This window comes from Ctenopharyngodon idella, chromosome 9 (genome assembly GCF_019924925.1).
Source record: "Ctenopharyngodon idella isolate HZGC_01 chromosome 9, HZGC01, whole genome shotgun sequence".
Taxonomy (NCBI): domain Eukaryota; kingdom Metazoa; phylum Chordata; class Actinopteri; order Cypriniformes; family Xenocyprididae; genus Ctenopharyngodon; species Ctenopharyngodon idella.
The window spans coordinates 1,234,373-1,260,025 of record NC_067228.1 but is presented as its reverse complement, the minus strand read 5'-3'; the positions used below and the strand labels follow the sequence as shown (position 1 = coordinate 1,260,025).

Here is a 25,653-nt window from a genome sequence, read left to right as displayed (position 1 = left end):
TGTAAACGCTGCACAATGGTATAGCTTTTTACAACGTCAAACACATAACAGTAATATTATTAGCGTTTTGCTTGACAATGTTATCAAACAGCTAATAATGTGTTGCTAATGTTACACAAACCATGCTCACATTCACGGGTCAGACGGCTGCCTTCTAAAAATCAGTATCCTTAAAAACGCTTTGAACAACTCAGAACGTAAGTGGAGAAAGGCATATAGTTCATCATAACATCGTAATATGCATCATACACCCGCCATATTGCTAAATCTTCCCAATTTTTCATATCAACGGGAAAATATACCGGGATAACCTTCTTGTGAGACTCCCTTGTGCAGTCAGTTAATGATATGCTAAAGCCCGCCCACATATTGATGTGATTGGTTACAAGGTAGTTTGTGACGTCAGAAACACCAGCGATTTCAAACCGCAGGTTTGAGACTGTCTTTGGTTTACTGCAGTTTTAAAGAGAAAATAGCAATGGTGTTGGCTTATGAATTTGCATATGGCTTGTCTTAAAGAATGTTTAAAACATGATTTTCACTACAGGGGGACTTTAAGAATTAAATTAGAGAGCTCTACAATTCAATACCAGTAACAATTATGATTAGAGAGCTCTACAAATAAATTTTTACTAGTCATATGTCTCCATTTACTTCCATTCATTTTTAATCACAGAGCTCTACAATTAAATTCTTATTAGTAACAATTCCAATTAGAGCTCTACGAATGAATTTTTACTAGTCGTCTCCATTGACTTCCATTCATTTTTAATTACAGAGTTCTCTCATTGTAATTATTACTAGTAAGAATGGAATCGTAGAGCTCTATAATTTAATTTTTACTACTGAAAATGCAATTCGAGTAAAGCTGGGAACATTTTACGCTAAAGCGGCTTGCCATACTGTTCACCCGCTGTGTGGCTCAAGTTCAATAGTAGGTTTCCTAAACGTTGCGAGGGAACTTCCCCAAAGCAACGGAACGGATGAATGGAGCTGTGTCTCAACACCTGGGGGCAAGCTGAAAGCCTAGGTAGCCAGCTCACTAGGTTTTAAAACAGCTCCATTTATTCGTTTCGTTGTTTTAGGGAAGTTCCTTCGCAACGTTAAGGAAACGTTTATCCTCGACGCGCTGTTGCTCTTGTGTCGGGGGTTGGGTGGGTGTTGCACGGCGGAGGGCAAAGGGCTTTCTGAGCATGTAACATGCTTGAATCGTTCATGGATGACAAGAAACCCCGCTGTGAATTTAAATTAGGTTTCTAAAGGGAAACGAGACAGATGGATCAATAAGCCTAGATATGCTTGCTTTTGTTGATCCTAATGTCATGATATGTTACGGATACAGGGGCGGGGGAGGGGTTCCTCGTGCATCCTCCGTGTGCATGAGACATTAGTGAGAAACAGAGAGGCAAACCTGCCATTGGATCCTGCACAAGTCAATCCCACATGTGGGTGGGCGGTAGATTCAGAGCTGCACACCCAACGAAAGTTTATACAACAAAAGGTTGTGGGAAAGTTGCACACCAACCACATGCGTGCGAACACGATTTGTACTACGAACATCTTAAAAACATTTTAAAGTAAGTTGCGTTTAAGAGCTTATTGAGCTCAGTTTCATTCAAGCCACAATGATGTCATACTTGTGGATTTTCGTCCTTGGAAGTTTAATCGTGACTGGAGTAAAGATGCAAGGTAAGTAGTTTTGTCAGGGGGAAAAAAAAACTTAAACTTTTAAAAGAAAAAGTAGACTATGCTTTGTGCCTCTATGCTTTGCCTAATTATGAATTATATACATTTATTAATATTGCATATTAATATATATATATATATATATATATATATATATATATTACAAGAAAGAGTCATAGATGAATTGGGAAGCATGCATGTATTTTTTTAGTAGAGTGATTCTATATGTCAGCTCTAAGATTACATATTTGGCACAAAATGACTATTAATGTACATATGAGTGCAAATTCAAGCATAATGAGTGCTGTGTTATTGGTCACTAAAATAAGACCCTTGGAGAAGGACTTGTTAGACATGTTGAAGCTCTAAAGACTTACCCACCCCTTTGTACATTGTGTTCTTGACTAACAGCTTTGGCTACTCAGTCTCTCAATGACTTCATCCATGTACAACAGTTCTGAAATATTCACAGGATGGAACCAAATGTCTAGGATTGGGCGGAACACATGTAATAAGGTTTATCTGACATTAAAAATCTGAATATTGAGGAAGCATGTCCCTCCTCAATGATTTACAGGCCTGTTTATTGCAAATTTCATCCAGATGTAGACGGGAGACACGCATTTAGTTCAGTGTTGTAAATTGAGAAAGACTGAGGTGTAGTTCCAGAAATTTAATCTAGTCCCAGATGTAGACCACACCCTATATGGAGAACACGTTGAAGTTACGAAAGGGATGCTTTTGATGCACCCGAGGGACTTTGCGTGCCTCTCTCGCCCCGTCCCGCTGTGAGACACGCAGCAATGTCTCCTGCATTCATTACTACAACCGTGGATTTTTATTTTGGGAGGGATTGTGCAGAGAGACTCTTTGTTCACAGGCTTCTGTTTGTGTGGACAGGTGTGTCGCCATCCTCCTCTCTACTCATAAAGTAAACTTCTTTTGTGTCTCTTAATCTGACGACTGCCAACTGTGCCAACAACATCAAATAAAAGAGCGGCTCTGGAAATTAAAAGCTTGAGGGATGAAATCACTTAAGTGTGTTGTAGTCATTAGCAAGTATGCAAATACAAGCAGGATTTTCGCGTTGAATCGATGGCCTGAAAGCCACTGAAACGTGACAACCTCAAAAGAAGGTGTTATGTAATGGATCTGCGTCATTTTATAACCCAAAAAGCATAAAGGCTTCATGTGTGAGTCCACTAATAAAACAAAGACACTGTCAGACAACACAAACCACGTCATTTGCATTTAAACGGAAAGTGCATCTGGTTTAATTAAAGCTCATTTCAAACCAGATCTCTTCATCACCATGTTGACCAGCAGTCGAGACATTTATTCCTTATTCAATTTTAGAATATGCACTGATATCAAAATTCTGTTATGACTGTGTTATGAGTAATAACCAATAAAGGGCACATATTAAACTTCTTTATTATTTTGTCTGTAATATAAATTAAAAGTAAAGCGCTAAAAACTAAGAAACACTTGTTTTAAATGCAACAAGTGAATTTGTGCGTCATAAGATTAAAATGCAGTGTACAGAAGAAAGGATTTAGATTGATAAAGATAATATTAACACTATTAAAGATGAACTAAGTGAGCGTCAGATGACATTAATGGTAATATAAATGTAAAAATAGAAGGAATGAGCATGCACAAATAAAAATACACTACTGGCATATATATATATATGCATATGTGTGTGTGTGTGTGTGTGTATGTATATATATATATGTGCTTTACAATAAGGTATCATTTGTTAATATTAGTTAATAACTGCATTAGTTAACATGAACTAAAAATGAAAAATACTTTTATTAATCATAGTTAATGGTAATTTCAACATTTACTAATACATACAGTACCTGTTAATGTTATTTAATGGACTTGAGCTAACATGAACTATAGTTTTATTACCTAATGTTACCCACGATTAATGAACACTGTAATGTATTGATCATTGTTAGTTAATGATAGTTATTAATACTTAGTTATTCTTTGTTGAAATGTGTAAAAACATCACAACATTATAAAGTACAGTATGAAAAAAATAGATATAGATAGCTAAAGATGTCATTTTAAATTATTAGTGCTATTAAATATGAACTTTAAATGAGCTTAATATGACAGCAAAGATAATGTAAATGTAAAATTAGGGGTAAATGAATATTTTCAAAATGTAAAAATAGTGTAAATAAGCATGCACAATATATATATATATATATATATATATATATATATATATATATATGCACCTGGCCGATACCGATAACCGATATATTGGCCGATAAATCTAAATAAAAATTTTTATATAATTTTTGAGAGCCTGAGCATATATCAGCCGATACCGATATGGTGGCCGATATATCGTGCATCCCTAATATGTATATTTGGCCAATACCGATAACTCTTTATATTTGAAAGCCGATAACTGATATATTGGCCGATAAATCTAAATCCAAATTTTTATATAATTTTTGAGAGCCTGTTACAAAAACAAAAGTCTCACCATTAAAATCCATGTCCCAAACACACAATTATAATGTTCTCATTATAATATTATGTATCTTATATGACAGACTTACGCTGCACATGTTGAACTGAACTGTATTTTCCTTTTTGAAGTGATTTCAATCATATTTCAAACAATTCAAAACCATCATAATGAACAGTGCGCATCTGAAGTGTCTCAGCTGAAGGAAATAATCCATTATTTATCAGCTTTAATATATCGGCCAAATTTTCTTATCGGGCCGATAACGATAACATTAAAAATAAACATGTATCGGCCGATACTGATATGGTGGCCGATATATTGTATAGTATATAATAGTAAAGTCATGAAAGCTTAAATTAACTCAGTGTGGCCAAATGTATGACCAGTCATGTGAATAAACCAGATATTTCTGGATCTATTAGTTCTTTGGAAATACTAGGTTCAATCTAATGTTTTATAACTGTCTGTTTTTGTTTTGTTTCTCAGAAGACGGTGTGGAAGGTGCTGAGAATGCCGGTACGTTTCGATCATGCCATATGCTCTAATAACTGCCATAGTTGTTTTGTGACCACACCCTTCTTTAGAAAACTTCCTCTGCTCTGTGCCAAAGCAATAAAACTGAGAGATCGCAAGATTTTACAGCTCTCACATCAGGTTTATTTTACAGTTCCTCATAAGAGCGGTCTCTCACAGCTTGTTTATTCAAGTGATCCCTTTGACGTGGTCAGGCATATCACCTGGCACACCATTTGTGCCCACAATAAAGATGATAAATGTGGGTTGCTAATTTACCTCATATCTCATATCCAGAGTCTCCGGCAGATGACCTTCCATCAACCGTTCCAGATGAAGGTGATGATAAGCTTTATATCTCTGGATACACTATATTTACAGCAGTGCTTATCAACTGGTAACAGTAAGGAAAGATGCTAAATGCAAATAACAAAAACACAACTAATCAGATATTCGTGCATATTAGAATAATCATCATTTAAACTGGAGTAGAAACCCTTCCCATATCCTTCTTCGTTGTTGACGTCAAAGACTGTATGTGCCAACAAGTGCAAATTGGTATAGTGAAAATTAAATAGATGTCAGTGCTGACAGACAGCCCTCATGCTCAAGACCAGCAGCTGAAGGAAAAACAAAAGAAAATACGACATAGGTGACATTAAATACGGGTTTGGTGATGGTGCTACTTGATATCCAACAAAAAAAATCTGGGTCCTGAGGCAAAACCAGTTGAGAACCACTGATCTATCTCATATAACTAATAGCAAGAGATCTCTATCGTGGAAGTAATTTGAGGGTGTGATCGAATTTACAGGAACTTCACCGTTGTATTTCGTTCCACAACAACCCGTTTATGCTTCCTATAGAAGCCTTTCTGTAGAAGTACAGATGTTCATGAGGTGCACTTTGTACTTTAATTTCTCGGACCTAACTAGGAAGATGGTTCATCCTTACATATGTACTGCGATATTACACCATTCTGTTAGAAGCTGTACACTATAAAAACAAATGTTTTAGTTTGACAAAAAATTACTTTATCAATCTTTTTACGTTACAACAACTTCAGCTGAAATTGTGTTCAACCAAACTACATTGAGTTATAGGAACTTAATAATTTGTAGCATAAAGACATTTTTTAAGTTGAAATGAAGTTGAAATATTTAAAAAAAAATTAATCCAGTCCTATGCAAAGCATGCTGGGAACTAGAGTTTCAAGATAATTTTATTGTTACTTATTTTTTATAACTTACACTACCAGTCAAAAGTTTAATGTTTTTTAAAGTGTCTCTTCTGCTCACCAAAGATGCATTTATTTGATCATAAATACAGTAAAAATTGTGAAATATTATTAGAATTTAAAATATCTGTTTTCTATGTGAATATATAGTAAAGTGTAATTTATTCCTGTGATCAAAGCTGAATTTTCAGTGTCTTCAGTGTCACATGATCCTTCAGAAATCATTCTAATATGATGACTTGCATATTTTTGTGGAAACCGTGTGATATATTATTCAAAGGTTTGTGGTACGTAAATCGATATTGAGATAAATTAATCAAAAGTGACAGTAAAGACATTTATAATGTTACTAAATTCTATTTCAAATAAATGCTGTTCTTTTGAACTTTCTGTTCATCAAAGAATCCTGAAAAATAAAATGTATGACAGTTTCCACAAAAATATGAACTGTTTTCAACATTGATAATAATCATAAATGTTTCTTGAGCATCAAATCATCATATTAGAATGATTTCTGAAGGATCATGTGACACTGAAGACTGGAGTAATGATGCTGAAAATTCAGCTTTGATCACAGGAATAAATTACACTTTACTATATATTCACATAGAAAACAGCTGATTTACATTGGAATAATATTTCATAATTATTACTGTATTTTTGATCAGATAAATGCAGCCTTGGTGAGCAGAAGAGATTTGTTTTTCAAAAACATTAAAAAATATGAACGAAAAAATGAAATATGTTTCCAAACCTTTGACTGGTATTGTAAATGTAGAAAGTAACATGAAAGAGATAGAGAATGCAGTACAACACAGATGTACGTTTGCTCTCTTGAAGCCATGCGTGCACACACACACACACACACACACACACACACACACACACACACACACACACACACACACACACACCGTTAAGAATCCTTAGATCCTTCAGTCATTATGCAGAATAGTTTGCACAGCGTCCTGTACAATGGCCTCATGTTCTCAAGCAATAGAATCGTACGATCAAATGACTTTCTCAAGACGTGTGCCCATATCATTATGAATTCCCCACCATTTCTAACCGTTGGCAGCCATTTTTGGCTTTCTCCAAATATAAACCATTGACCAGGTTTTGTGAGTCTGTGCTTTTGAACACCCTGTTCTGAACTTCATCTTTGTTCAGAGCATGAAGTGAACTTTTTGTCAAAACTAGCTCTCAAAGGCGCCGATTCAGAGGTTTTTTTTGGATGTAGTAACTAGTTAAGTATCTGTCTGCCTTCCACCACCATTTCTTTCGAATGCTCTAACGACTAATGGGCCTGTTATTCAACTCGTGCGCCTCTGAAAACACATATGAAAGTGTTTAGAGCGGAAACATACTGCCGATCAACATAACTCTCTTTTGTACACTTGCGATTTAGATATATTTACTCCAAGAATAGTTTACATCAAAAGTGAAATTTTGAGTTCTTATCAGGGTTAACTAAGGGGGCCGTTTACACAACACCGTTTTCAACTAAAAACAGAAAATGCATTTTATGCATTTTGGCCGTTCATTTACACGACAACGCCATTTTAGGGGCCTGAAAACGCAAACTTTTGAAAACGGTTTTCAAAGTGCAAGTTTTCGTCTCCATGTAAACTACAAAAGCACAAATTTGTAAAAACAGCAACGTCATAGTGTTTCTTTACAAAGTGACGTCGCCATCTACTGGCCTGGCAGCAGAATACAGCGAATTTTAGTTGTTTACATTGTTGTTGGGTAAACATACCCTTAAACTAAAACTTTTAAAAGTAATTTTAAAATGAAAATGAAATATTAGACAAAAAACTTAAACTAAACATAATCAGAAATGTTGTCTTTAGCTTAACTTTAAGTTATTAACTGAAAATACAGTAAATTGAACTAAAGCTATTAACATTTTTTTCAGTAATTAAGATAATGCTGATATAAGATATAACGATTAACTTGAACAAAAATGAGAAATGTTGCCTAAGGCAACTAACAGAAATAAGTTAAACTTAAAGAACTAAAGTTACTAACTATAAATAAAAAAAAAACTAAAATTGAACTAAACTATTAAAAATCTTTTTCAGTAATTAAAGCTGAAATAAAATATAACAATAATGTTGCAAAATTACAAAAATGTTGCCTTGGCAAGTAACTGAAATAGGTTTAATTTGAAGAACTAAAGTTTTTAGTTATGAATAAAAAAAACTAAAACTTAACTAAAACTAAAAATCGTTTTATGTAATTACAATAAACTTTAAATAAAATATAACAATAAAGTTAAACAAAAATGAGAAATGTTGCCTACTAACTCAAATAAGTTTAAGTTGAAGAACTAAAGTTGCTAAATGAAAATAAATAAAAACTAAACTGAACTAAAACTATTAAAAATATTGTCAGTATTTAAAATAAAGCTGTAAAATATATAACAAAGTAAAATATAACAATAAAGTTAAACAAAAAAGAGAAATGTTGCCGAGAAGTTGAAGCACTAAAATTACTAAATGGAAATTGAAATTACTAAACTGAACTAAAACTATTAATAATCATTTTCAGTAATTGAAATAAAAATTTGAGAAGATTATCAGTGAAAAGCGCCACAAAACATCATATGAGTTTAAATATAGTGTTTTTTGATCATGAAAGTGTAAGAAACATGAGGACGAGTAAATGATAAGATTTAAACTATTTCTTTACATATATTTGTTATTCTGTCCACCTTCTTCAGTTCCTCCAGTAATGATGTTTGTGAGCTGGTTTATGTCTTCATGTTTGTCCTCAGTAGAAGCTCTTATTGTATATATTGTAATGTAAAGCCAGTGTCATTCAATACTGTAATGAACAGCTCTTGTACACCTGATACGGGGGGCCTCTAACAGGTTTCTTCTTGATAAACTCACCCACTGGATGTTTCTGATGTTATGGGAGAAACTCAGAACTGTCCCGACATGTAACATATAGATTTTATATATATATACGCAGACAACACAGCCACAGAAGATTTACCGCCTGATTCCAAAGATGAGTCTCTCAGCGACGCAGAGCGTGAGTATCTGATTTATCGTCACCTGTGCATTTGAAGAAAGCTGAGCCAAAGGTTGTGTTGCGCTCGAGGCACAAACCAGAAGCCACGTGTAAGAGAAGTATGAGGACTGACAACTGCTGATGTTCCTGTTGCTGACAGTTAGAGGCCACAGTAATGGTCAGATCTATAGGACAGTGTCACCTCTCTGATTGTGAGCTTTCTGTGACGTTACAGCTGCAGACGCTGAACCTACACCTGAAAAACCAGTGGAGGAGGTTGTGGATGAAGCCGCAGCTTCTGCAGGTTAGACAAATCAAGCACTTTACAGTGATTTTACCATGAGTAAGAAGTGTACCTTAACTGAACTGAAAACTATTAAAATTATGCTTTTTTACATGTTCATCTTTCTTTAGTGTGTAATGTTGCTGTTTGAGCATGAAAAAGCTCTTCAAAGTCCCTGTTGAAAGTACCCTTTTTATTTCAATGAAATGAATGTACTATATATTTTAGTTTGATAATGTTTTTTATTTAATATTTTGTATTTTTGGGGGATTTTATGGTACTAAAGAATGTTTATGCAGTAATTATAATCCATTTATTCACTTTTTGAGCATAGACCTGAAAACGAAATTTCCAATTTAAACTGTCATAGATCATAAATGCTTTGGATCACAGACTGAAGTTTGGTCTCTTTTAAAGACGACGCTTAGCAGATTATTACTGAAGTGAAAACATTTTAAAAGTGAACTTAAAAAAAAGTTAAAGAAATTTATGTTTGTTATCAAAATGCACAAAAATACTATTTTCAATTTTTATATGAAATATTGATTTTCCAAAGCATGTTTTACTCTAAACAGTAAGAAAATCAAAGCTATAAATCTGAACAAGTTGTGTTCCAAATTTGAGGTTGATATCTTAAAAAATGAGCTTTCAGTCAGATTTTGTTTGGGCGCAGTACCAAACGCTTCCACTAGATGAAATTCGCTTCCCATTCATTACCAATGCACTCATTTTTGACTGCGAGGAGCACAAGTGTGACTATTTTATTCAGGACTATTTAACCGTTTTGAATCATGTCCATTATGTTATTTTTGTGTTCACAAGTTCAAGTTTCGCACCATTCTGATGAAGTAAAAAAAATAAATAAAATAATAAAAAACGTAACATTTTTCAGTCAACAATGACAAAGAGCATTACAGAGAGTTAAAGGAAAATCAGAAATGTTGCCTTTGGCAACTGACTGAAATAAGATTCAGTTTAAGAATTAAAGTTGTTAACTGGAAATAAATAAAACTTAAAACTGAAATAAACCTAAAACTATTAAAAAATCGGGAAAAAAATCGAATCGAGTGATTGAAATAAAGCTGAAATAAAATCTAAATATTAGATGAAAAATTAAACTAAATGAAAATTAGAAATGTTGCCTTTTGACATCTAAATGAATTATGTTCACAAATAAATAAAAACTGAAATTGAAATCACAATAAAGTAAACCTAAATACAAAGATAAAAACGTAATTAAAATGACAAAATTACTAATAATTAAACTAAAATTAAAATAAAAACTGAAAATATAAAAATAAAAGCTCATTTAAAATAATAAAAATGATATCAGTACATAAATAATACTAAAAAACACTAATTCTTAGGCCCTTCTTTACTGTGGTAAATCACTGTGATGCACAACTTCAGCTGGCTCAATGCAATATGCAGTTTGATAAAAGACGTCAATGTCCAGTAAATATGTAAATTTAATAATAATCAGAATATTCTACCAGGTAATAAAGTTTGTTAGTCAAATGCATTCATATAGAATCCGTATTCATCAGCATCACAGAGTCAGAGCGATCTGTATGATAATACACCTTGAAATATTGTGATTTACTGTGTTTTGTGTTGTTAACAGACAGTGAAGCTGAACAGACAGACCCTGAGTCAGGTACAGCGCTCCAATACTAATATAGTGTCAGTGCTCTTATTCAGTCACATTTATCCTGTACAAAACAAAATCTGTGATGTATGAAAGGGTTTTTAGCTCGGATGTGTTTGTTTTCTCAGGTGCTGCCGAGGACGAGCAGCCAGCAACACCAGCAGGTAAATATCACTGAGAAAATATACGCCACAAACAACAGACAATAATAAGGAGATATACAGTATGATACAATATGAACATTAAAATCAGTCATAGAAAACCTGGATATACAGTCAAACCAAAATATATTCAGACACCTTGAACATTTCTTTCATTAATTCAGTTTATTCACTATAGTTAAAAATGGTGATAAAATATGTCAAGATCTCAGAGTTAAACTGTGTCAGAAAAAAATAATCTTAATTATGTGAGATAACACTTAAGCAAAACATGGTCAGGTCAAAGTGTCGGAATAATTTTTGGTCCCAAATTTTTATCAATTTTACTGGTAATCCACTGTATGAAGAAGTTTACTTTATTTTGCTATCCTCACTTACAGAAATGAACTATAGTGTCCTGAACCCACTAGTACAAATATATCAAAAATGTCTGAATAATGTTTGATTTGACTGTACAGCAGTGTTCAAAATTGACATCCTTGTTTTTAAATGACCCTACAAGTTCGATTAAACCATCAAAATTTGAGGAAAATATTATATATTTTTAAACATTTTAAATATAAGGGAAGACCAAAAGACTAAACTTTTGTCTTTTTAATAATATGGGTGAAGATGTGAATTTTCCTAGGCCGGACGTCACTTCTGGACACTGCTGTATTAGACGGCCTGGAAGAATCATGAAAAAATCATGTAAATTTCTCTAAGATAATGCGTTCTAGTTATGCTCAGCCTTAAAATATTTCATCGTTAGAAGCTGCTCTGTCTGAGTGCAGTCTTTATGAAATGATTTTAAAATATCCTGTAATCATGAAGCACTGGAAAAGTCATAGAACTTCATCGGGCTGGGAAGCCTGTAATAATAATGTGGTTTTGACTATTACATTTTTTTGCCGTTTCGGTCAGAGTCAGTAGCTGAAATGACGTCCCTGTAGTGAAAAAAGCAGATGCAATGTTTAATATGGTGCTCGTGAAACACTTATCCGTGGAGTCCGACAATCATCTCGTTCACACAGAACAATCCTCGAGGACTGATGTTATCAAATTAAACAATGCTTCACCCAGACATAGTCCAAATAAACAGCCGCCATCATATGCGTCTGACTCATTTCACTCATTTTGCCTTCATCAGCTGCAGAGGAACCTGTTAAGGAAGAAGCTCCTGCTGAAGCAGGTAGAAATACGACACTTCACGCTAAATGTCTTTCCACTAGCTCTTGCTCAAAGTTTGTGTGTTATTTTGACACTTGTGGCTAGTCCTTTGGCAGTCCAAACTTTGTGGCATTCTCAAATTGCTTTCCTAAAAAGGTATTTGGGACATTTTCTTCCCAAAGTCATCCTTATTTCGTTTTTTCCCCTAAGCTTATAATGGTGGGGTGTTTTTTTTTTTTTTTCTTTCTTTTCTAAAAGTAACTTAAAGTGCCCCTATTATGTTTTTTTGAATATTCCCTTTCATGTAGTGTGTCACAGAGCTGTTTCTGAATGTAAGAGATCTGCAAAGTTTTAAAGATCTGACCAATCAGAGCAGAGCAGGCTCTCAGAGAGGCGGGGTTTAGAGAGACCGAATGCTTGAACGAACCGTTTCAGACACTGAGAGAAAAGAGCTGATGCTGCAGTGGATATTATGAGAAAACAAAGTGTTTCTTGACCTTGTATGCATGTAAATCTATTATAGAAGACTCCAAAACTAAATTAGGAACCTTTAAAATAACATAACAGGGGCACTTGTAATGCATATACTTTTGTTAAAACTGTCTAATGCAAATGGATGGACATTTTATATGCAATTCAAATACATAAATCCTAAATATATATTTTCGTTGTATATAAAAGCCTGTTTTAATACAAATATATTGTATTGATCAGTGTTTGTTCATTGTTGTCCTGTTCTAGATGAAGGCGATGCAGATAAAACAGGTTGGCAGGCCACTTTCTTGTCATATTAGCAGAAAGTTTATATTATATTTTGTAAACTGCTGTTTCAAGGCTATTTTACAGATGTTGAATACTTTGGTTTTCAGAAGCTGATCCACCTGCTGTAGAGACTGAACTTACTGAACAAGGTTCAACAAAGACTTTCTGTTCTTCTTTATCTCACAGTTTAATCTTTACAAAGCCACAATTTGACATTGAATGTAAACTTTTCATAGAAACAATACATTTTTATGGCCACAGTTAAACTCTAACAGAGTCATCACATTATTGTAATGTTATATAAATATGGTTACATCACTCTTAAAATATTAAAAAAGTCTGATTTCAATAAATATACCAAGACAACAACTTTGACATATGAAAAACACTTGGTTCTTATACACGTACAGTGCAAAAATATGATGTTCTTCCTCAGTATTTCTGTCTTGTTTTCCAGCACAAATATCTAAACATTCTTAAATCAAGATACATTTACTGGAGAAGAGAAATGACTGATATTAGGTCTTGTTTTATGAAAAAATGTATCAAAATGAAGTAATTGTGCTTAAAACAAGAACAAATATCTGCCAGTGGAGTCAGAAAGTGTTTTTAAATTAAGATTATTTTTCTGACCCCACTGGCAGATTTTTTTTTTTTTAGGCGTAAACTCACTTTATTTTGATGATTTTTTAAAGAAAAGAGACTTAATATCTTCAGTCATTTTGCTTCTCCAGTAAATGCATCTTGATTTAAGAATATTTAGATATTTGTGCTGGAAAACGACAGAGATATGAAGTAAGAAAATGATTTATTGCAGTGAACATGTTTTCCCGTCCTTATCAGTACAGACCTTTGACTTGTTCGCTGGTTTTGACTGTTTTGACTGCAACTAAAAAGATCTGTTTCTCTTCGTCAGAAGTCAAGCCAGAGGAAGCTGCAGGTGAAGTAGAAGAGGAACCAGCGCAAGAGGAGCTGGACAAAGGTAACAAGGAAATGTTATAAACGTCATGCATTTGTAAGAATATTTCCTGTCTGAATGCTTTCGTGTGAGAATGCTGGGAATAAAAAAATAGGCATGAGGACTCAATCTGCTCTTTGTAAAATGGATTTACATGGTTCAGGACTCTGATCCAAAACTTAGCTATGTAGGCAGCATTTTAAGGCATCATAATTAGATATCACATTTTGACCAGATTCAAAGAAATCTAATAAAAATTGATACAGTTTTGTGTCTTATGTATTTTTATGCTTATTTAGATATGGTTTCTGCCTTTTTTCTCAGAATTGTGAGATATAAACTCGCAATTGCGAGAAAAATTTCAGTTTCAGTGAGATAAAAAGTCACAATTACCTTTTTTTTTTATTCCCATGGTGGAAACAAGCTTCCATAGGACACTTTTCACAGTTTTTTAAAGGGATAGTTCACCCAAAAATGATAATTCTGTCATCACTTACTAACCCTCAAGTTGTTTCAAACCTGTATGAGTTTCTTTGTTCTGCTGAACACAAAAGAAGATATTTTGAAGAATGTTTGTAACCAGCATTGACTTCCATATCTTATTTTTTCTCTATACTATGGAAGTCAATGACACCCCAAAACTGTTTGGTTACAAACATTCTTCAAAATATCTTTATTTGTGTTCAGCTGAACAAAGAAATTTATACTTCACAGTCGTTTCCGCTTCATGGGTTCAACATTCATTCAGTAACGTTAGACAGTTTTGATTTATATGCTGTTTAATGTTCGATGATCGTGTTATTTATGTGCGTCAGCAATGCTTCAATCGCTTGTTTCTGCTTCTTCTTCACCTGTGTTTTGATCTGGAGATTCTGTACTCTTTCAGAAGATGTGTAATAGCGCCTCCTAGCGTATAACAGTGAAAACACGGATTGCTGGAAAATTTTGGTGGGGAACTAGTTAACGATATAAATCTAGCTAAATTCAAAGGGAAAATTTTGAGACCATTGACAGATATTTTTTCTTGTTTTAAGCATAAACTAACTTAATTCTGATACATTTTTCAGAAAACAAGTCTTAATATCTTCAGTCATTTTGCTTCTCCAGTAAATGTATCTTGATTTGAGAATATTTAGATATTTGTACTGGAAAACAAGACAGAAATACTGAGGAAGAACATCATTTTTTGCAGTGTGATGATAATGTAGCGACATGTGAAGGCTGACCTATTAAAATCTGGAGTCACTTTTTATGGAGAATATAACAAAATCACTCACTTATGAGGTTGAATTTCAGTTGCGATGCTGCATTAGACGATAGACAGGAAGGTTTTGAAACAGAGTACAGGTTAACTGAGGGTTTTCCAGTGTGGAATAAGTTTGTTTTGCATGTGTCTCATCTGCAGGTGAAGCAGACGCAGGTGAAACAGATGCTGGTGAAACAGACGCAGGAGAAACAGACGCAGGAGAAACAGACGCAGGAGAAACAGACACAGGCGAAGCAGACACAATTGAAGTAGACGCTGGTGAAACAGACACAGGAGAAACAGACACAGGAGAAACAGACACAGGAGAAACAGACGCTGGTGAAACAGATGTTGGTGAAACAGATGTTGGTGAAACAGATGCTGCTGAAGCAGGTGTGTTTCTCTCTGGAGACTGTGATCATTTTCTCTGTTACTGAAACAAATGTAGACATGGTAAATTTAACACTTCCAACAGAAACTTAGATTACTTTAATCCTGCTTATTTCAGAAAATAAATGCTGAAAATGAATGCTGTAGTAAATACTGTTCACATTTGACATTATTTACTTTATAATACAAGTATACAAGAGACGCTGGCTAAATCTCGTGAAGTCTGTCAAGAACATTACTTAAATACAAATAATTATTTTAAATCACCAAGACATGAACAGCAGTACAACAAATACTACCATAATGTAAAAATACTTTAAAAATTGAAGTAATATGTAGTTTTTTCATTACACTTATGAGAATTTGGAGGGAAAACGTGCTTAATTGACATGAAAATAATGCCATAATATAAAAATAGGGGTCACATGTCACTCCATAATCAAAAGAAAAAAAATATGATATTATATTTAGCATTAAAAAATGAAAAAAGCTATGTTTTTAGTAACACTTTACAGTAAGGTTATGAATTAAGAATGAACAATACCTTTACAGCATTTAATCTCAGTTAATGTTAATATCAGTATTTACTAATACATTATTAAAATCAAAAGTTGTATTTGTTAACATTAGATAATGCACTGTGAACTAACATGAACAAGAAATAAACAGCTGAATATTTATTAACTAACATTAACAAAGAATAATAAATATTATAACAAATGTATTGCTCATGGTTAGTTCATACATTAACTAATGTTAAACCATATTGAAAAGTGTTACTATTTTTTAAAATATTTTCTCATGAAAATAGTTGCCACAATATATAAATGGGGTCACATGTCACCACATAATCAAGAGAAAAAATATATTGCATTAAAAATTTTTTTTTTTTAATATTGTGACATTATTTTAATGACAAATAAGCAGACAAATTCTCAAACTATAATGAAAAAACTACATATATTTAAACTTTGAAGTATTTTTACATTATGGTAGTATTTGTTGCACTGCTGCTAATGCTTTATTTAAAATAATGACTGTATTACAGTAATTATAGTTTAATGACATTCATCAATAATAATAATAATAATTAATAATTATAATAATCAGAGTTTTTAAACTCAAGTACATATTACAGTAATGAGAAATTGGTTGAATAAGCATTATAGTCATGAAAATAAAATAATCAAACGATTAATCGTGATGTAATGTGTCGCTTGAATGCTGGAATATAGTTATTTTATCCTAGTGTTTTCTGGACTAAATGTCATATTGACCAAGAACACAAATAATGTCTGTATTTGTTCTCAGAACCCAGTGTCGTACCAGAGAAACCAATGGATTTTGATGTAGCAGTGAAAGGTTTGTAATGAAAGGTTGTAGGTCTGTAATGGAGTCTGACACCATGAAAACCTGTTTACATGTGCTTTTGTGTTTCTCCAGTTCATGCTGACGAATTTGATCTTTCTGATGCTCTCAGAGAAGATAAAGGTAAGCGATAATCACAAAGCTTTGGTGCATTTGTGTACTTACATTCTCTATCATTTATCAGAAACTACATCCATTAGTCCTGAGTGTGACTTCAGCGTCATGTGACTGAACTGGAAACAGAATTGAGTGTGCGTGATTACCTTTGCGTAGTTTCTTGTTTGTGATGATCACACGGTTCATTTATGTGCTGCTCCTGGTTTGGCGAGTGAAAACTGTCAATTAAAAGTGATGATTAGTGATTCAAAATGATCACAGTAAAAATTCCCCATCCTAACCAGTTACACCACTTTAACTGCAGCATTTCAGTGCAAAACCCTGCGTGTTATTCACACACTTTAATATTTTCGCCAAAACACGCAATATTTTTCGTCAAAGCTGCTTTGAAACACCATTATATATAAATACAACTGGCTATTCTGAAAGCATGAATTTTCCTTGTTCAGTGTAGAATTAATTTATTTCAGACAGAGTAATTAATGAGAGATTTCTGCTTACAGAAGAGATTGAAATGGGAGATGCAGACAAACACAGTTCAGGTCAAGGCAAAGGTACGGCACTTTTTGTCATATTTACATGATGTTTTGCAGTGTGTGTTTTTATCTTACATCTTTAACCTTATCATGCATTATTTTCTGGCCTAAATTATAAGCATTTCAAAATATTTTAATAATGAATAATTTGGTCAGAAGACTCCTCTGTGGTATGTTCTCACTCAAGGTCATAAAACACTAAAAAATATATGTTTTTGTAGTCAATTAAATACTTTTTTTATGTTAATCACAAATGTAAGGGCAGATATAACAACCATTAAAGTATAAAATACAATAATCACACTTTCTGCACTGCAAAAAATATATATTTATATATATATATATTACTCTGTCTTGTTTTCCAGCACAAATATCTAAACATTCTTAAATCAAGAAACATTTACTGGAGAAGCAAAATGACTGAAGAAATTAAGTCTTGTTCACTGAAAAACTGATCAAAATGAAGTGAATTTATGCTGAAAATAAAAACAAATATTTGCCAATGGAGTCAGAAAAATAAACTCATTTTCCCTTTGAATTAAGTTGATTTTTCTGCTCCCACTGGCCAATATTTGTTCTTGTTTTAAGCATAAATTCAGTTAATTTTAATGATTTTTCAGAAAACATGAAAGCTATTTTGCTTCTGCAGTAAATGTATCTTAATTTAAGCATGTTTAGATATTTGTGCTGGAAAAAGACAAAAAATACAGAGTAAAACACTGCGTGTCAAAGTGACAAATAACTTTTCAGGCTTTTTTTCCCAGAAACAAGCAAAAATAAATAATAATGAAATATATAGGCAACGTATTATGTTCAGTACATTATATTCACAACAGTGGTTATTGCTAATATCAGTGTTTAATCACATTGTTCTCTCTATTATTTCAGCTCGCAGCGCTGGAGCCGCTTCTGAGCCAAAAGGTATCATATTTTTAAATTATATTAAATAATATATAATACACATGTTTGTAAAAGTCACAGAGCTCGAGGTTTCTGGGTGGTTTCTTCCTCGTGTCTCTGATCTTACGGTCTGTAGATGTGGTTCTGGTTTCTGCTTTGTGTGTCTGTGGGATTTGGTTAGACGCCATTTTGAATGAAAACAAGGTTGTAAGGGAAAGTCTTTACACTGGCAAGCGCTTTATAAAAGTCCTAGATCACATATTTTTCACAACAAATGTTTCATGAAATTTTTTTTCGGAAGGATGTTTTGTCAGCTGAACAATGAGTATGTTGTTAAACAACATTACAATCCACTGAACACACTGTATTTCTGTCCATCACAGCCTCGCTTTCATTCCTGTCACAAATTAAATATGGCTCTACCCTGATCTATATTCATGATTTGAATGAATCCTTAAAGCTGAGCACTAGTGACAGGGATGCTTGACTTAAACACCACTAATGAATGATCATCATCCGCATGAGCTGATCATCTGTAATACCTGCCGCTCCACCCAATCGAACAGACACAAAAGATCTGCTCGTTCACTAAAGTCAGAACAAACTCTGATTAACTGTTAAACACGTCACGTTTGCATATGACACATGCAGGAACTAGTGATGTGAAACCTGGAGCCGTGTCACTCTGGGGATTAATGTGTTTAAAACACAAACAATCTGACTAATATCATCTAACGTTTCATGAAAGAAAGAAAACAATAGGGGCGACATGTTGAAATTAAATAGGAATTATCCTTTTGTGGATTGACATTTATAAAACACAAACATTGTGACTAATATCATCTAACATGTTTCATGGAAGAAAGAAAATAATACGGGTTTGGAGTGACGTCAAAATAAGAAATCAAAAATATAACAAAACTGAATATGATTTAAAAATGGAAATTTACATTAAAGTGAAAATTATGACATTAAATGTCAAATATTATATAAAAATGGAATTAAGAGATTACAAAAAATTTATATTATAACATGAAAAGTCACAATTATGAAAACAAGAAGTCAATAAAAAATTATACTTATGAAATAAAAAGTCTAAATTATGAATTATCCTTTTGGGGATTGACATCATAAAATCAAAATTCTCACTAATATCATTTAACATGTTTCATGGAAGAATGAAAATAGTACATTTGAGTGACATGTTCAAATTATGAATGATGTAAAGTCAAAATTATGACTTAAAATTCCAATTATGAGGTTAATAAAGTGAAATTATGACATAAAATTCATAAAATGTCAAAATGATGAAAAAGTTGAAATTATCAGTTGAAGTTGACAAAAAAAAAATATACTTATGAAATATAATGTCTAAATTATGAATTATCCTTTTGGGGATTGATGGTATAAAACGAAAATTCTGATTAATATCATTTAACATGTTTCATGGAAGAAAGAAAATTTGAGTGACATGTTGAAATTATGATGAAAAGTCAAAATTATGACATAAAATGCCAATTATAAGGTTAATAAAGTGAAATTACAAGATTAATGACAAAATTATGACAAAATTCATAAAAAAGTCAAAATGATGAAAAAAAGTTGACAAAAGTTAACAAAAAAAAACATACTTATGTAATAAAAAGTCTAAATTATGAATTATCCTTTTGGGGATTGACGTTATAAAACAAAAATTATGTAAAAAAAAGTCCAATTATGAGATTAAAAAAGTGAAATTACAAGATTTAAAGTCAAAATGATGATATAAAAGTCATAAAAAAAGTCATAATTATGAGAAAAAAGTTGAAATTATCAGTTGAAATTTACATGTCATAATTATGAAATAAAAAGTCAAAAATTTACATAAAATGTCATAATTATGAAATAAGTCTAAATTATGAATCATCCTTATGACTTTACAAAACAGAAAGATTCTGACTAATATGATCAAACATGTTAATGTTTGAATGGTTTGGAGCGACATGAGAGTGAGTCAGTGATGGCATAATGATCATGAGTCAGTTTTCCCTTTATAATCTGGGAACACGCATTTCCTCTCGTGGTTCTTGTGTCACTGAGTGAATAAACTCCAGTTGAGCGTCTTTTGTTTTGCGGCCGGCACTTTCATCTCCTGCAGGATCTGTAAATCAGGTTCGGTCTTGCCTGTCGCCTCTTTGAGGACTTTTCCCTCGCAAACATTCCAGTCACTGCATGTGTCGGCTCTTGCTGCGCTCCGTCGAATCCTGCGGCGTCCGGAGGGACCGTCGGTGACGGGTGTACTGATGTTTCTCTGCAGCAGGGCATTGTGGGTAGTGCCACTGCTGCATCAGTGCCTGTGATGAACACTGAAGCATGGAAATATCAGAAACTTTGATATTTTTGCCAGGTATGAAAACTAAAAACTTTTAAAGTGAAAATGCATTTTCTAGTATTCCTCTGCGCTAAAATGTTCAGTCCCCTATTTTGACCCCTCAAACCACCAATTCTTTCTATGCTTGTTATGGAAATTGCATATCAATATGATCCATATGACAAATCATGCAATACTGGTTAATACCGTCTTAAGAGGTTTCATGTGAAACGTCTGTTTAAACCAACGCAAGCCAATTTTCAACACATAAAAAAAAACATTCTTTGGTAAATCCTATTTATGATTTTTCATAATTGTAATTATTATAAGACAAAAAGTCAAAATTGTAAAATCAAAAGTCAAAATTATGAGGAAAAAAGAAATTATGAGTAAAAAATTGAAATAATGGATTCAAAATTGACAAAAAAAGTTACAATTATAAGATTAAAAAGTCATTATTATTACATAAAAATACATAGTTTTATGTTAAAATTTAGAATTTTATGTCATTTGACTTTTTATCTTTATGACTTTAAATAGGATTCCATATAAACCTGAAGAGTCCGTATTCTAATGCTGCCATCTAGTGGATCATTATGTGAATCTCTTGTTACTTCTTATCCACTGATACTATACAGTATAAATATAATGTGTTTTTGAGCTTGACAGAACTGATGTTGGAAAAGAGCTTTGTGAAAACTCTCAGTAAAGAGCAGCATACAGGGTTAAAAACGATGATTAGTAGACAACTTCTGTAAACTATTCCTCTAACACATAGTGTTTGTTCTGACTTTAGTGAACACGTGACGCAGGAAGGAACGAGCAGATCTTTTGTTTGTTTGATTGGGTGGAGCGACAGGTATTATAGATGATCAACTCATGCGGATGATGATCATGTGATTATTAGTGGTGTTTGTTAAGTCAGCTAGTGCTCAGTGTAGGGTTTGTCACAATCACCATAAGTAAAAATTCCACAGACTTTTTTTTATTGAGGAAACTGAGCCATATCTACAGACCAGAAGATCAGAGACGTGAGGGGGAACTCCTCTCATGCAAAACAGTGAATTTCCACTAAGAACCCCCTAACGACTACCTAGCTACACCCTAGCAACCACCCAGAACCCCATAACATCTATCTAGCAACGCCTTAGTAACCACCCAGAACACCCTAATGATGACCTGTCAATGCCCTAGCAACCACCTAGACCCCCCTAACAACTGCCAAACAATGTTTTAGCAACCACCCATAACCCCCTAATGACAACGCCCTAGCAATCACTTAGAATCTCCAACAACTACCTAGTAACACACTAGTAGCCATCCAGAACCCACTTACTGACTACATACCAATGCCCTAGTAACCACTCAGAACCCCCTAATGAGTATCTAGCAACCATTAAGAACACCTTAATGACTACTAGCATTGGCCTAGCAACCACCCAGCTTCCCCCAACAACTACCTAGCAACCACCCAGAACACCAAAACAATGACCTAGCAATGCCCTAGCAACCACCTAGACCCCCCAACAACTACCAACCAACTGGAACACCCTAATAACTACCTAGCAATCCCCTAGCAACACCTAGACCCCATAAAAAAATTCCAAGCAACACCCTAGCAACCACCCATAACACCCTAATGATGACCTAGCAATGCCCTTGCAACTACCTAGACCCCCTAACATCTACCAAGCAATGCCCTAGCAACCACCCAGAACACCCTAATGATGACTTATCAATGCCATAGCAAGCACCCAGAATCCCCTAACAACTACCTAGCAACTACCTAGAACACACTAATAACTACCTAGCAATGCCCTAGCAACCACTTAGACCCCCAACAACTACCAAGCAACGCCCTAGCAACCACCCTGAATGCCATAATGACGACTTAGCAATGCCCTAGCAACCACCTAGACCCCCCTAACAACTACCTAGCAACGCCGTAGCAACCACCCATAACACCACAATGACGACCTAGCACTGCCCTAGCAACCACCTAGACCCCCCTAACAACTACCAAGCAATGCCCTAGCAACCACCTAGAACACCACAATGACGACCACCCAGAACACCACAATGACGACCTAGCAATGCCCTAGCAACCACCTAGACCCCCCTAACAACTACCAAGTAACGCCCTAGCAACCACCCAGAACACTTGAGCAGCCATATAGCAGCAAACTGACACCTCTGTGAATCTGTGGTTTGTGTGGTTCCTTCCAGACAGTGGATCCGGTACGGTTGTTGGTGTTGTCTGTGGGATTGCAGTAGCAGCTGTTGGTGCCATAACCGGCTACTTCACCTATCAGAAGAAGAAACTGTGCTTCAAGGTCCAGAGAGGTCTGTGGCTCCGCTCATGCTCTAGAGGACATTTAGATCTGAATTAGTAGCACATAATCATAGTTACTCATGATTTACACACATGAAGTTTACAGTCTGAAACAGGTGAAGTGAGTCATTTCTGCAGCATTAAATAGAATCACAACCTGTTTGTCTAATTGGTCTCAATGGGCTCAATGTAGCATTTGCCCAAACAATGGTGTGGAGTTTCCTTAAGGAAACCTGTTTGAAAACAGTCATACTGCATGTTCATGTGTAACGGAGGCCAGCTAGTAGTTGCTGTGCGAGTAAACCTCATTTCTCTGATCTCAAGAGATGCTCTAGCAACTGACGCTAGAGGTTGCAGCCTTTAGCCTCCTTGTTAGAGTGTCCGACTCCCACGCCGGAGACCCAGGCTCGAGGCCCGCACAGAGCAGGGCGAGTAGGACCTGGGTGAGGGGTTACATTGGTGCCGTGACCCAGATGGGAGTGAGGTTTAGAGGGGTGAGTGTAAAGGAGGCCAGCTAGTAGTTGCTGTGCGAGTAAACCTTACTCCTCTGATCTCGAGAGATGCTCTAGCGACCGACGCTAGAGGTTGCAGCCTTTAGCCTCCTTGTTAGAGTGTCCGACTCCCACGCCAGAGAACCGGGTTCGAGGCCCGCGCAGAGCGGGGCGAGTAGGACCTGGGTGAGGGGTTACACATGATTCAGATGCTATTTTAAAAAAACAGTAGGCAGTTTACAGCATGAAGTAAACTAGAGTTATTTTCTGAATTAAATAATTTGCAGTTGTGTTAGTGGCAATGAAACAAGTCATGACTGATCATAAACCCATTCAAATGCATTTTAGTTTAGCCAAAGTTGGTTGCAAAATGATGCATCTAGTCAGTATGTTAATAGTTGAATGAGATCACATGCTTTCTCTTCAGGTGACCCAGAGAGTGCCAAAGAAGAGAACGGCACGCAGAGCGAACCACAGGGTGAGCCATTCACAGCATATTTTCACCTTTAAATATATTTTTCAATGAATATTGTTACTTGTATGGCATAAAGCGGCATAAACAAGTGCTTTTGGAATGGAGGGTCTCAGCAGGAAGAAAGCAAATAATAAAATACAACTAACAAATATAATCATACATAATTTGGGCATCAAAATAAATACTTTTATACAACTCTTTTATACAATAAACAATTCCTGTACTGTTGGTTTGCCATGAACTACAGTCACATGATACTGATGTCAACTGCTTACTGTGTTTTTGGTTTCTATTCTGCAGTTTTAAGCACCCTCCTGAATTCGCCCTAACTCAAGCAGTGAACGCGGGTCTGCAGGCGGTGAATTCCCATGAAGCTACTGTGAACTGGTTTACATTGGAACAGCACATTGTAACTACTCACATCTTGAGAATCAGAGTGAACTTCACAAACAAATGCATTCACAGTGCAGAAAGTCAGCAAACATTCATTTAGAGTTCCTGACGCAGCCTTCTTCATAACATCATCATCACCTCCTACTGCTTCGACTACAGTTCTGAACTAGCACACAGGACTGTTAATAATTGGTTTTGAATGTAATTTCACATAGTTTGAATGGGACGGGATGTGTGTATGTGTATGCATGTGTAATTTGACAGCCTTTTGGGAGAGGCATTTCATTTTGTTGCTTTAAAAAGTGTCATTTAGTTACTGTGTTATTAATCACACAGTTTTGTTTGATGTCTAATTGTTGCCGCTGATTCATAAACAAGCAAATCTCACACCGTGGAATGATTCACTTTGAAATTGTGTTGTCTGACCAAATAGAATTCATAGGATTTTTTCTTTCTTTTTTGTTTTTGTTTTTTAAATTCTGTAAATAAGTGTTGAGTTTGAATAAAGGGTTGGTTACATTTAAATGACTATGTATGCAGTTAATTGCACGCAGTTTCATAATGAAATGATACAATACTAGAACTGCACATTAATTAAATGTCAATAACCTAATCTTAGAAGAATTATTGTTTATTATTGTAGCTATATAATAATAATAATAATAACAATGTAAATTATTTGTAATATAATTATTATTATAAATAATAATAATAATAATAATAGCAAATATAGCTGCAAGCAGCAATTAGGGGGTCAAACCGAATAAGGGCAGAAAAGGAAAAAATTTGTGGACATCTGTGATCATGAGGTTAGGATAAAGCTGTTTAAATTACATCAGTTAAATCACTTATAATAACATGGTTTATAATTTCTGAGCACTAGGCGGTGCTATAATGAAACTCTACATGCACCCTCAAGTCATGCCTGTGATGACATGTACCAAGTTTCCTGTCAATACACAAAACTTTTGCAAAGATACAGCCGCATGTCCATTTTGGCGTTCTCGCAGTCAAATTTGTTGACGCAGTATAAAACAACGGTTGGGTCTATCAAAAATCTTTTAATGACTTTTTGTCATGAGTGTCTGTAGATGCTACATACCAAATCTCGTTAAAATCGGACAAATTTTGTAGGAG

At 34.4% G+C, this 25,653-nt stretch overlaps 1 protein-coding gene across 14 annotated transcripts; it reads left to right on the top strand.

Annotated features, from left to right (window-relative positions):
- Window positions 1-1,352: 1,352 nt before the first annotated feature.
- Window positions 1,353-25,041, top strand: si:ch211-39i22.1 (submandibular gland secretory Glx-rich protein CA). Of its 14 annotated transcripts, XM_051906039.1 has the most exons (21): window positions 1,354-1,689; window positions 4,673-4,702; window positions 4,997-5,038; window positions 8,895-8,978; window positions 9,193-9,261; window positions 10,865-10,897; window positions 11,017-11,052; window positions 12,179-12,220; window positions 12,913-12,963; window positions 13,068-13,109; window positions 13,877-13,942; window positions 15,324-15,338; window positions 15,369-15,443; window positions 15,474-15,557; window positions 16,866-16,916; window positions 16,998-17,045; window positions 17,543-17,593; window positions 18,464-18,496; window positions 23,052-23,168; window positions 24,076-24,126; window positions 24,424-25,041. In XM_051906039.1, exons 1-21 carry the CDS (start codon window positions 1,626-1,628, stop codon window positions 24,450-24,452), a joined length of 1,113 nt encoding a protein of 370 aa, XP_051761999.1. In that variant the 5' UTR covers window positions 1,354-1,625; the 3' UTR covers window positions 24,453-25,041. The 14 variants fall into 14 exon arrangements, with proteins under 14 accessions (XP_051761998.1, XP_051761999.1, XP_051762001.1 ...); XM_051906038.1 differs by lacking the exon at window positions 15,324-15,338 and having other exon boundaries at window positions 1,353-1,689; window positions 15,339-15,443; XM_051906041.1 differs by lacking the exon at window positions 15,324-15,338 and having other exon boundaries at window positions 1,358-1,689.
- The last annotated feature ends 612 nt before the right edge of the window (window positions 25,042-25,653 follow it).

Bases quoted from the DNA above. Each gene is read 5' to 3' on its own strand.
- si:ch211-39i22.1 (XM_051906028.1), top strand. From the start codon at position 1,626: ATGATGTCATACTTGTGGATTTTCGTCCTTGGAAGTTTAATCGTGACT. The intron at 13,943-15,323 runs GTAACAAGGAAA...TCTCATCTGCAG, and splicing joins GCAAGAGGAGCTGGACAAAG to GTGAAGCAGACGCAGGTGAA. The intron at 18,497-23,051 runs GTATCATATTTT...GGTTCCTTCCAG, and splicing joins AGCCGCTTCTGAGCCAAAAG to ACAGTGGATCCGGTACGGTT.